The following is a 12,954-nucleotide window of genomic DNA, read 5'->3' on the forward strand; positions in this document are numbered from 1 at the left end:
ATTATGGCATAATAGAGAAAGGGTTTAATAGCCAATGGTCCTTCATCCCTCATGGTCATGGTGATTTTGTTTATTTTTATTGTAGAAAATACTTATTATATGTTGTTATATTAACAACCCGAAACATACAATGACATTGAAACAGTATTAGATTACAAAAAAACTTAAAATAAAACAAACCAAAAGAAAGAAGGTAATTCAAGTCTCATTCAAGATACTAATATGCGTCTGTATTGCAAGGATCTTGCTAAATGTGGTTGATGGATTTTATCGTTTGAGAATGTGCTTTGCTTTAAATGTTGCCGCCGCAAGGAATTGTGGGACGGCATTTTCTCCTTTCCTTTCATAAAAGATGGTCCGGTGTACCCTATGCTAAAGGAGATATGAAAGGAAGCATTGAGGCTTCCTTTCCTCAGCTTTTAGAGAATTCGAATAGCTCATCATGGCTGCCACGGAAATACTTCCGGGTCACTTCACTCAGTTAGGAACCTTCATAAGCAAAAAAGACTTTTCGGACGTAGCCTTAGTCTCTGTTCTCTGGTTTTCCTAGCCTGTTAGATTCCCTCTGCTCCTACCTTGCCCCATGTTGTGAAACTTACTGCTGTTCAATAAACTGTTAAACTGTTAAAACAATACCTGACACATGGGGGCAGTACAAAATGTTTTTTTCTTTATCTTAAGTATCTTGCAAACCTGGTGGACCAGAGCGTTTTCAAAATTCAGCCTGGAAACACGCCTTTGCCACAGTATTAGCTCATTAATCCTTTTTGGGGACATCTCACACTAACGTTACTCCTGAAAAGAGAACAGAACAGCTAAGTTGCTGGGGTTCCTCCAGTCCACTGAACTGCAGCCACTTTGTCTAGGTCTATGGAGACCCCTTCATTCCTGGCCATTGGTGAATTTTCACTAACCTTTTGGAAGAAAATAATACTTTTTTCATGTTGTAAGTAAAATCTTACGAGGTAAATTATTACATGTTTAACCTTCAGGAATTTGTATTGGTAGAGCTCAAGCACTTAAAGTACACTGCTCAAAAAAATAAAGGGAACACTTGAACAACACAATGTAACTCCAAGTCAATCACACTCCTATGAAATCAAACTGTCCACTTAGGAAGCAACACTGATTGACAATCAGCGCTTCACATGATGTTGTGCAAATTGAATAGACAACAGGTGGAAATTATAGGCAATTAGCAAGACAGCCCGGATAAAGGAGTGGTTCTGCAGGTGGTGACCACAGACCGCTTCTCAGTTCCTGTGCTTCCTGGCTGATGTTTTGGTCACTTTTGAATGCTGGCGGTGCTCTCACTCTAGTGGTAGCATGAGACGGAGTCTACAACCCACACAAGTGGCTCAGGTAGTGCAGCTCATCCAGGATGGCACATCAATGCGAGCTGTGGCAAGAAGGTTTGCTGTGTCTGTCAGCGTAGTGTCCAGAGCATGGAGGCGCCACCAGGAGACAGGCCAGTACATCAGGAGACGTGGAGGAGGCCATAGGAGGGCAACAACCCAGTAGCAGGACCACTACCTCCGCCTTTGTGTGGGGAGGAGCAGGAGGAGCACTGCCAGAGCCCTGCAAAATGACCTCCAGCAGGCCACAAATGTGCATGTGTCTGCTCAAAGGGTCAGAAACAGACTCCATGAGGGTGGTATGAGGGCCCGACGTCCACAGGTGGGGGTTGTGCTAACAGCCCAACACCGTGCAGGACGTTTGGCATTTGCCAGAGAACAACAAGATTGGCAAATTCGCCACTGGCGCCCTGTGCTCTTCACAGATGAAAGCAGGTTCACACTGAGCACATGTGGCAGATGTGACAGAGTCTGGAGACGCCGTGGAGAACGTTCTGCTGCCTGCAACATCCTCCAGCAGGACCGGTTTGGCGGTGGGTCAGTAATGGTGTGGGGTGGCATTTCTTTAGGGGGGGGGGGGGGCACAGCCCTCCATGTGCTCGCCAGAGGTAGCCTGACTGCCATTAGGTACCGAGATGAGATCTTCAGACCCCTTGTGAGACCATATGCTGGTGCGGTTGGCCCTGGGTTCCTCCTAATGCAAGACAATGCTAGACCTCATGTGGCTGGAGTGTGTCAGCTGTTCCTGCAAGAGGAAGGCATTGATGCTATGGACCGGCCCGCCCGTTCCCCAGACCTGAATCCAATGGAGCACATCTGGGACATCATGTCTCGCTCCATCCACCAACGCCACGTTGCACCACAGACTGTCCAGGAGTTGGCGGATGCTTTAGTCCAGGTCTGGGAGGAGATCCCTCAGGAGACCATCCTCCACCTCATCAGGAGCCCAGGCGTTGTAGGGAGGTCATACAGCCACGTGGAGGCCACACACACTACTGAGCCTCATTTTGACTTGTTCTAAGGACATTACATCAAAGTTGGATCGGCCTGTAGTGTGGTTTTCCACTTTGATTTTGAGTGTGACTCCTAATCCAGACCTCCATGGGTTGATGAATTTGATTTCCATTGATCATTTTTGTGATTTTGTTGTCAGCACATTCAACTATGTGAAGAAAGGAGTATTTAATGAGATTATTTCATTCATTCAGATCTAGGATGTTATTTTAGTGTTCCCTTTATTTTGAGCAGTGTATAATTATAACTGGATTGTTTAGTCTTGGACTGTCCCTGTTGGGGACAGAGCCTATACATAGGTATTGCAAAGTGTTAATAATGTAAACATTAACAGATTTTGAGCACAACACGTGATAAAAAAAAATTAGAAATGTTACATTTTTGCACCCAATTTACAAATTAACATAAAACACGCAAAACTTTTAACATAGTTGAAACGGAGCTCAACAGGGTGGAATGACTATCAATTTCTCAGTTAGTTTCAACAGGAACTTTTACATTAACTCAACATTTTAAATAGAAAATACATTAAACACTTTAAAACATACAGAACATTAAACGCATTAAAAAAATGCTCCTACCCCAACTGAGAGACAAACACTGTGTAAATGCATATCAAAAACACAAGAGGGTGTAATACTTGGTGATGGCTGTGATGCTGATGAGTTAAAGCCAATTTAATGGATATTTAACTATATCTATTAAAAGGGTTACCTTTTTATATATTGTTAACTTACCTAAACAGTTTAAATGACAATTTTTTTATTAGCATTTATATGCATTTCTTTACATTTTGTAATAGATTTTCCACTGTGTTAAGTTTATATACCCAACAGTGTGGATATTTTTATTACTCAGACGGCAAACTTTAGTAAGATGGCTCTACACACACACACACATAGTACTTCAGTATAGATAAAGTATGGTTGTTATTTTTGATACATGTGGTGGATGACGTCATAAAACTTGCAAATAAGGCAGGCAAAGTCGGTTTTGTTTAGAAGGCAAAAACAAACAGGGTGGAACACAGTAAATTATAAAAATAAAAAATGTTTACATTGATAAGATATTTAATGATAAACATAACTTAATGCATACAATAATAAAGGTATATTTATTTAGAATTTTTTTGCAAATGCATCTCATTGAAAGCTTTGGAGACACTAAAAAAGTGGTCTATATGCCCCTTGGTTAAATTTTTTTTTTTGTGTTAATGTTATAAAGACCTCCATGTATAATAGCCTTTTGTAATAACCATTTCATTTATTTCAAGTAAAATATTTAGAGGCCAGGAATGTTTTCCAAAATAATTCATGGTTTTGAAATGAGATGTCACAAATGGGTGTTTTGTCCACATCATAAACATGTATGAAAGGTTGAGTGTTGTATGCCTTATGAGATTACAGGCTGTTTATAAATGGAAACATTGGTCCATGCTATTAATTCCAACAGACGACAACAAGCTGCATCACCTTCCTTTATTAGAAATCTTCACTTTGCTGTAGTTCAGTTTACATCACTCTGGCCTCAAATAGGCCTTTGTCGCAGAAGACATATTTCTGAAGTCACAAGTAGGAAGTGGTGTACATAATACAATGAATGATGGCTAAATTCAATTAAACTGCTGTAAAATAAGGCATTTGGACTGGTGTCAACAAAAAACGGCTTCAAACAGAAAAAGTGGGCCCACACAGATGATGAGTGCGCCGAACATACTGAAACTCAGTACAGCACAACAAAGCTGGGCAGGATTGATGAGATACTTGTGTATGGAAATCTCCTCTCTCAATCTCTTTCACTGTGGTCTAACTTTGCATCTTTGAACAACAAACAAACCAAACCCAACCTAAGCAGAAATGTATAGTGCATATTATTAGTTCTGAAATAAATGTCAAGACAGTGTCTGAACTTTAAACCAACACTTGACCGATAATTATGCCACAGACACAAGGTCTAAAGAGAAGAACTTTGCAAACATTCATTTTAAACTGAACTTTTCTCTATATGGGAATCCTAGGTGGAAGTCGACAGTGTTTTTCAGTATTCCAGTATACTTTAAAGTCTGAAGTGGGAAGCTGTCAGCATTTCAAATGAGTTTTGTCTTTTTGCACAGTTGCTCGTGGTAGTAACTGGCGCAGCTCAAAGGAAGAAGAGCTTGTCCCATAGTTGGACGGCCGGCTCTAAGTGCAGGTACTGGCCCGACAGGAAAGCCAGTTTGTGGGCATACTTGCATGGTGCTGGAACACGAATAGTGCCCGGCCAGTTCCAGTACAAATGGCACATCTTGAAAGTTAGCCTGGTGAGGAACCAAAGCAACATTGTTAAATATTGGATCTGAACTGAAAACATACCACAATAGCAACACGTGACCAAACAGCAAGGTCGAGCTCAGAAATGTATACTTAGATTTCTTTGCAAATCACGATCGAATGAGCAGAAAAGACATTTTCCTCTGTGTTTAATACAGTGCAACCCAATCTTTTCATTCAGAAGCTGCAACCTGACTTTAAAATCCACAAGACAAGCTGGTGAGGCAAATTAAACTTGCTCGAAGGCAGAGGGTCTTTGTGAACAATCATTTCTCAGACCCTCTACGTCTGCAGGCTAACCACAGGGATGTCTTCTCTCTCCCCTCCTTTTCATTATGTATACTGACAGATGAGACAGAACATTTACAGTACTTTTTCTGTCAATCATTTTATCATCATTTCAGCAACCTCTGCCCGTACACAGATTGCGCATGGAAATGTGTTTGGTGGGTGGGGCTTTGGTAAGACCCTTTGAAATCAGTTTATTTTTGTCCAGATTCTGTGTTTTCTGTTTTCAGAAACAACAACACAAAGCTAAGGACAGAGGCAGTGTACCTGTATATGACATCTAAACAGAGCAGCAGTTTTTTTCCCTGTTAATTTGGCTAAGTGCGGGGGAGGGGCAATGTATTGCGTGATATTGTCCAGAAATCATAGGGCCCTACTTTAGAGGGACGCCTGAAGGGAGGAGGTGGGATTTTATTATTGGATACTTTCAAAATGTCTCACTAGTTCTCCAACGTTGCCTACCCTAGCTTTAATATCGTCTTTGTGTTACAGTTGCCACTAATAATGCTTTTCTTTAATAAACGTCAATGACGACTGGCCTAGAGAATATTTTTGCCAGCTGGCTAAAAAAGGTTGCTCTCCCATTACGACAGCATATAAACAGAATGCTGATTAATGTAAAAGAAATAAAAAAGGGGTTATCAATACCTTTGCAAATGGTCTGGTGTGAGGTTTGCCGTGTTGTACAAGCAGATGTAGTGTGTAGGAAGTCCACAGCCCTGGCGTATGTGATGTGCCATCAGATAGAAATCCACCCTGAATGAGAAAACAGGCAAGAAAAATAATAAAATAAACTGACAGAAACTTTAAAAAGCCTTCTGCCGACACATTGAAGTTTCACAAAGAATGGATTGCGGCCGCTGATACAACCATAAATCAACCGCTTTCTGCCCCGTCTCAAGGTCCGAATCGCAACAAGTATTGGCCGTTCATAAGGTTCTCCAGAGTGCAATGTGTTCCGGGTTCACCAAGTCTGACCAGCGTGTTATTGAAGATGACGGATCACCTATTCAAAAACTTGCCGTTAAAAGGATCCTGCTAAAGGAGCGAATAACTACATTAAACTTGATGCAGCACCTGCGGGATCACCACCCAGCTTACGCGTAAAGGTAGGCCTAATACATTATATTAAATAACGTAGCAAGTTGGTACGGAATTATACATATAACCGTATCACTTACAATCGATGCCGTATCGGTGAGAGTCGAGCTTTCAGTGTAACGTAAACAAGCAAAGCAGGTGTAAACGTTCAGACATACCGCAACAAGAGTGGTTTGTTGCTGCGTCAAGCAACGTGCCCCGCACGGCGAGCTAGCGCGCATGCCGCGGTCAAAGCAGTAGTACTTTTGCGCTGAGCAGCTTCCACGCAGTGCAAATCGCTTCTTTTCTTAAAAGGGCCTTACAGGGTAGTCCTCTCAAGACCTTCAGTCACTTTACCTTTAACGTTACATCCTGTTGCCTTCTCCTGTCTGTGGTGAGAAAATGTTGCCAGGTGTAAAACACTAACACAACATCAGGAGCTTGTAGACTTTCAGGACTACAGGCTACCAATTCACTGCATTTCAGTTAACACTGCACTCAATTTCTCGCTCTCATTTTCACAAAAACATGTATGGATGAGTGTTGATGACTGTAACAGTACCAGTTCAGTTTATTCCCCTCCTTTAAAACAATTTCCCCTGGGGGATAAAAGTTAATATTCCTCTTATATTAATAATACTTACATATTATAGAAATATAATTGTTAATGTAATTAAATATTAAAAATCACCTTAAGTCATTACTAGTGTTGTGAAATTAAATGAATAATAATCATGAAACCGTGATTATTTCTCTGACAATAATCGTACCAACAAAATCTGTTATCGCTGCATCTCTAGTAATCTCTGTTCTTAAGATGTACTGAGGTAGAACATCACACAATATGGTTAAGCATTGTTGAGTCAAAAAAATGTAAGTTATGAAGTTTGTTGGGACCACAGGAACTCCACAGGTGAATTTGTTCATTTGTGTGATTTAAACTGTGTGATTTTAAAGGTCCAGTGTGTAATATTTAGGAGGATCTATTGACAGAAATGCCATATCAATAACTACGTTTTCAGTGGTGTACAAGGCCTTAGATAATGAACTATGTTTTTATTACCATTTCTATCTACATAACAGCAGGTCTTCTTCCATGGAAGTTGCCATGTTGGTTGCAATTGGCGAGCGTGACCTACGACCCATGACGTCGCCTTGTTTTAGATGGCTAAAATACATTTTGCTGATACTTCTCTAGAGTGGGATGCACAGACTAACATCTGCTGCAGGTAATACACCAACTCAGTAAGTACCTCATATAATAATGGACAAGCCCACACATGAAAGGCACATGCTAGGTAGAGTAAAGCTGTGTTCACACCGAAAGCGAATTTCATATTTGCCTCGCTTTACTCGCGCAAGTTTGACCGCTGGACATTTTGAGTGTTCACACACACACGCACACACACACACACACTATATACAATAAATGGATCAAACTGATGCCAAAATAACTACAATATGATGCCGTTTTGTTAGACATATGAATTCATGCTTTGTCAGGTCTGTCAGCAAGTCAGCAGGACGACAACTTTTAAAATGTTTGTTTTCTGAATGGAGTTTGGATTGATCAGAGCTATGCTATGCTAACCTGTTCACAGTAAAGTACAACGATAGCGGGAATAAAGTTACAGACACATTTCCTGAACTCACCAGGTAGTTCAACTTCCTCGCTTTCTTTTTTCCAAGTAATGTCCAGTTTTTATATAAATATGAAGTAGTAGTCCAGCAGACCTCTGGTGCCATCCGACGCCAACAACAGCAGTGGAACCGGATGTGCACGGAAGCTAGCTGCCGAGAAACGCGAGGGAAGATAAATCAAGTTGTAATCCCAAAAACTAAAGTAAAAAGCTAATTAATTTAATAAAAGCAGTTAACTCTGATCTCCTCACGCAGGTATACGGCGTAGTTGTCAGAGCAGAATCCAGACAGACTATGGGGGTTTATTTCTCCGAAAGTTGCAGCGCTGCTCTCTGTACACTTCCCCATTCTTTGGCAGCTCCCTGTCGGCCTGCAGAGTGAATTTGCGTCTTTCCATCGACTTTGTATGTAATCAAGCCGCCCAAAATTGCTGGATTCGCTTTTGGTGAGAACGCACCTTAACTCGCACCCTCTTTTTTCCTAACTAAGGGAGGCTGCTACTACTGTGATCATTTTCAAAAACATCAGAGTAACATCTTGACATCTGTAAGGCTTCAAATTGGAAATAAAATTAAGAGCTTAAAAGAGGCTTTAACAACAACTCATTCACTTAGACTAAAACTGACCAGTCTCGCTGAGTGAGCGTGTGATCCAGAATGGTTCCAGGTGGAGGTGTGCCAAAGTTGTTTGACGCCGAGGAGTAGAGGGTGGTGCTGATGCGCTTTTGGACCACAATGAAGACCAGCTTGGGCTCATAGTTGGGGAAAGTCTCAAAGGATTTGATCAACTGAGGGATCTCGTACTGCTCCACCATCTTCAGCTGACCATCTGACACGCCGTCCCGATATACCACAATCTTGTCTGGCAAGTTGTGGTTCACCTGTACAAATAAATAGACACGAGTGTTATGTCAGGCGTGCGTTATCCAAAAATTGTAGTTTCGCTCCCACTGCAATGCATTCTGAGTGCGTTTACACATTTTTATTATCCAAAGAACATCCACACAGAGATCACCTCTGTAAAATCCACTGTAAATAGGGCACCAATATCAGAAGGTCTATATTGATCAGTAACTCTGGTTAGAAGTTTTTTTTAAAAAGGGCCTTGCACTTGATATTCTACTGAGACACCTTGAGAGGAAAAGAGACGACAGGTCATCGACAACAACAGTTACCTCATAGCACTTTTCATAAAAGAGCAGGTCCAGACTGTACTCTGTGATGCTATTTACAGAAACCCAAAAATTCCCACCAAGAGCAGCACTAGGCGACCATAAATTGGTCCTTTTAAGAGGCAGAAATCTTGAGCAGAACCACGGCTCAAGGTGGGCGGCCATCTGCCTCGACGGGTTGGGGTGAGAGAGAGGGAGAAAGAGAAAGAATATACACAGACGTACAGACAGTAAATGTAATGTTGCTATGACTGAATAATTGTACAGATCTGTGACTCTTGGCTGAAAAAAAGATTGTGTGGTTCAGAGAGGAGGGGAGCTGAATGTCAAGACATGTATGTAAAGCATGTTGGCAATATTTACCTCAAAATATTTCTGCAGTGCGGCCAGTAAGCAAACTCTGAAGCCATTGATCAGCTCCTCAGTGGGTGTCTGGAAAGTTACTCTGGAGTACCAGCGGGTCATTGAGCTGGAGAAGAAAAAGACAAATGCATTTCTATTGAGACATTACAATTTTAACCAATGTTTCAAGAGAAGAAGTCTCTTAAACACAAGAAGTTTTAGCACTAATCTGCAGATTGAACATGTTTAGTTTACGGATGTTCCAATAGACTGTAAGAAATGGGGTGGCGGGTGGGGAGGTTACCTGTTCACACTTGCAACAAAGCCCATGACTGACCGATGCGACTTGCTGGTGTCATGGTGGACATCCACTCCAACCACCATCAAGTTTTTCTATTCAAATGAGACAGAGGTTCACTATTTCTCCACTGACAGCGGTAATTTTTATTATTTTAATGCTGTTCCAATGATAGTGTGTGTGTGTGTGGAGGTGGGCTTGGTTTGCATTCAGCTGCAGTGGGAGGTGGCTCAGGTGAGCAGAGCCAGGGAGAGCAAACTGCTGCTGTTCATTGACTAATTATGCTCTCCCTCTAAATGCAGTAGTGTGCTGGACCTCAGATGTCTACTGCCAACCTACACAACACACAGAGACACAGTAGAGACGGCCGTGTTGGGAGCTTTTGTTAGTTTGAGTTGAACCTCGTCAGCTGGATCAGAGGGACCAGCAGGAGCGGGTCGGGTCGGGAGGACTTTGAAGAATCATGTTGAGTGAATGTCTGAATGTAAAGTGTATAACAATTTCTCCGTGTCAGCGTTTGTGCTGGGGCATCCTCAAGCAGTTGCTTGCTACAGTGTAGTACAAATTTTCTCCTGCCAATATGATGCATCGTTTTCACAAGTAGCATTATGCATATTTAACAGCGGCTACCACTTTACTGGTCAAAAGCCACTCATCTTCTTGCTCTTGTGAGACCCGATACTCACCAAAGGAACACTGACAGTCCACAGCTCTCCTCCTAACTTGCTGTTTATCTGCAGGAGTATCTTTTGGGCAACACCCCTCAACTTCTGCTGCTGGGAAATTGTCCGGACATTGATGGCCTGATAACAAATAAGTGGTAAAATAGTTTCAAAAGAAACAAACAATTTTATTAACAGATTAGGGCTGGATAATAGAGGGTATGCGCATGATGTCACAGAACGCAGTTACGCTCACTGAGTGGCAGAAAGACGAGCAGCAGTGTTAGCTTGAATCAGCTAAAACAAACACATCTAAAATGGGAAAGAGCTGGAAATTCAATAAATGTTTCATTTTATTCACTTGAATCATACATGAAATAGGACTTAATTATTATTATTTTTTATTAAAAGGAGACCTATTATGCTTCCATATTTTGACTTATCTACAATGTTCATGATATTCATGTTAAACATGGTCAAATAATTCAAATAATGAAGTAAAAGTATTTAAAAGAAATCCCTGTGTGCAAAAACCTCAGATTTCCTCCTGTTCTGAACGCTCTGTTTTGAATTGCTTTTTCTACCAACGCCTCAGTTTGATGACATACGGCGCAGGTATTCCATATACGGTCATTTGCTCTGCACAGCAACGCTCAGTCTGTCTGTACCGCTCAGCAACGACAGCCTGGTAACATGGTTCAGGTCTTGGCCAATCAGAAGACAGTGGGCTTTGAGAGGGGGGGCTTAAAGAGAAGGAAGCATCTACAGCTTGTTTCAGACAGAGGCTGAAATGAAGTCCTACATGAAGGGCCAGTATAAGACAGATATTTATTTTTTTTTTACTTTGAATCATGCAAAGCTGCCATACAGGAGTCACAGAACAATAATAAAGGACTGGAAATGCAGTATAATAGGTCTCCTTTAAGATGTTGATTTTGTTGAGGAAAAAGGACCAGAAAAAGGTAAGTTCTTGTATTTTCGCATTCTGTTACCACAACTCGGAACGGCACAAACGCGAACCATTTCTTCTTCACTTGTGAGCAACTCCGCTCTTCACTCTTCACACACTACACTCCTCCCACCTGCACACTGCTATTTACCTTTTCCCGGCAACAACTGAGTTCCCACGGGCCGTCTAAAACACTAATTAGGTGAATTTAAACAATGGCTAAGTTGCTACACGCATCATGTTGTCATGTAAGGGCCCTGTTCATGTTGGACAGACATATTAATTGCATTTTGTGTCTGTTAAGAGGCACAAAGACACTATGTATATGCCCCCATAACTGCCGTTTTAGCTGAGTGGGAGCTCTGGGCATTAGCTGTAGCAGCTCCATGCAGGCACCAATCAGGTTTGTTTTTTTTCTATAGACAGTACTCACCAAAAGGTATAACGATCAAGATCAACTTAAAAATTGCCAGGAGTTCTCCTCTAATTTTACTCACGCATATTTGCTGACAAAGATTTTATGATTGTTTTGAATAATGATTTGATACTTATCGTGATGATTATTGATATTGAAAGATATGAAATGTTTTATCGTTATTGACCTAACTGGTTTACTTCAAATCTTATGAGTCATCTTCATACCTCCAAAAAGTGCATGATGTAAACGGAAGCTGTCAGTGTTACCTTCTCTTGTACAAACACTGCATGCTGTTCTGTGTTCAATGTGTTGTGTCTACAGACTATTCGCTCACTGCACATGATAACAAGTTACCGTAGTTTTATAACCCAACAAACATATTTTGTGCCTTTAAAATCCGGCAGTTGTCAAACTGGATGTAAAAGTGTTTCAACAGGAGAAATGTTGTAGACTCCCGCAAGACTCATTGAAGTTACCATCACTGTCTTGTTAGAACTCATTTGTATTCATGTACATTGTGCATGGGGTCATAGTTTATACTTTTTAATGTTTAATGCAAACGCACATTTGATTTAGTTTTCATATGTTTACATTAGCTATTGGCTGTTATTTTATTGTTGCATGACAAATTGATGCTAATTTTATTTGTAGTTTTCAATATAAAACTAGCTGAAATGGTTTCAGTGCGTGTATCAGTACCTTTTGAACATTTAACACATTTTAACAATACTGTGATAATACTGATAGCCGCGATCATTCTGGTCTATTTAATCGTGATGTGAAATTTTCATACCGTTTCATCTCTCAATTACAAACCTGAGACGGGATGGGACTGTTGATGCAGCAGAGCTTCTTGATGGCGCTGTAGAGGTCGTCTCTGTTGCCGACCATGATGCACACTACGAGCTGCATATTGGGCTGTAAACAGACATGAAAACTCACAATGGACTTTCATTGCATTGCAGGCTTAGTTCAGCTGTACCAGATACTCTAAAATGTGTCATTATGGTCAAACTTGAATTTCTTATTTGCTAAACATCACAGCTTTCAAAAGTAATAAAGAAAGATGGATCATGCAAAACAGATACTGGGAATTTAGTTATATTGTGCATGGTTTTCCAGGGAGCTGCCTGGAATTATAAGTTATAATTTACTAGTGTTAATGTCTTTGCAGTTGGTAGCTAATGGGATAAAACATGCAACATTTTTAAAAAGGGCTTTACAATAACACTCATGTTTCCCAAGGCAACCAGACTTGAACCACTTCCCCTGCTTTTACTGATCTACAAAGAGACAGAACTTTTTTAGATGGCCTAAAATTAACTAATTGAACATTTTACTTTGATTACGATTAATGAATGATTATTTTTCTTTTGGTATTCTTGTTTTTTTTTTTTTTCCCCACTGACAAGTTATATACTGTAAAT

General features: G+C 40.8%; 1 protein-coding gene across 1 annotated transcript in view; it reads right to left on the reverse strand.

The window, feature by feature from the left end:
• Nucleotides 1–3,832: 3,832 nt before the first annotated feature.
• piwil2 (piwi-like RNA-mediated gene silencing 2) overlaps nt 3,833–12,954 on the reverse strand; it is a 38,899-nt gene continuing 29,777 nt past the window's right edge. The window contains exons 18-24 of the mRNA XM_038703948.1: nt 12,344–12,445; nt 10,185–10,301; nt 9,505–9,593; nt 9,222–9,327; nt 8,314–8,567; nt 5,615–5,722; nt 3,833–4,665 (exon numbers count right to left, since the gene is read on the reverse strand). Of these exons, the coding sequence (XP_038559876.1) occupies nt 4,509–4,665; nt 5,615–5,722; nt 8,314–8,567; nt 9,222–9,327; nt 9,505–9,593; nt 10,185–10,301; nt 12,344–12,445 (933 nt within the window). The 3' untranslated portion in view covers nt 3,833–4,508. The remainder of the gene's footprint in view (nt 4,666–5,614; nt 5,723–8,313; nt 8,568–9,221; nt 9,328–9,504; nt 9,594–10,184; nt 10,302–12,343; nt 12,446–12,954) is intronic.

This window comes from Micropterus salmoides, unplaced genomic scaffold, assembly GCF_014851395.1.
Source record: "Micropterus salmoides isolate LMB-PRFRI ecotype aquatic unplaced genomic scaffold, ASM1485139v1 Ms_hic_scaffold_7, whole genome shotgun sequence".
NCBI lineage: Eukaryota > Metazoa > Chordata > Actinopteri > Centrarchiformes > Centrarchidae > Micropterus > Micropterus salmoides.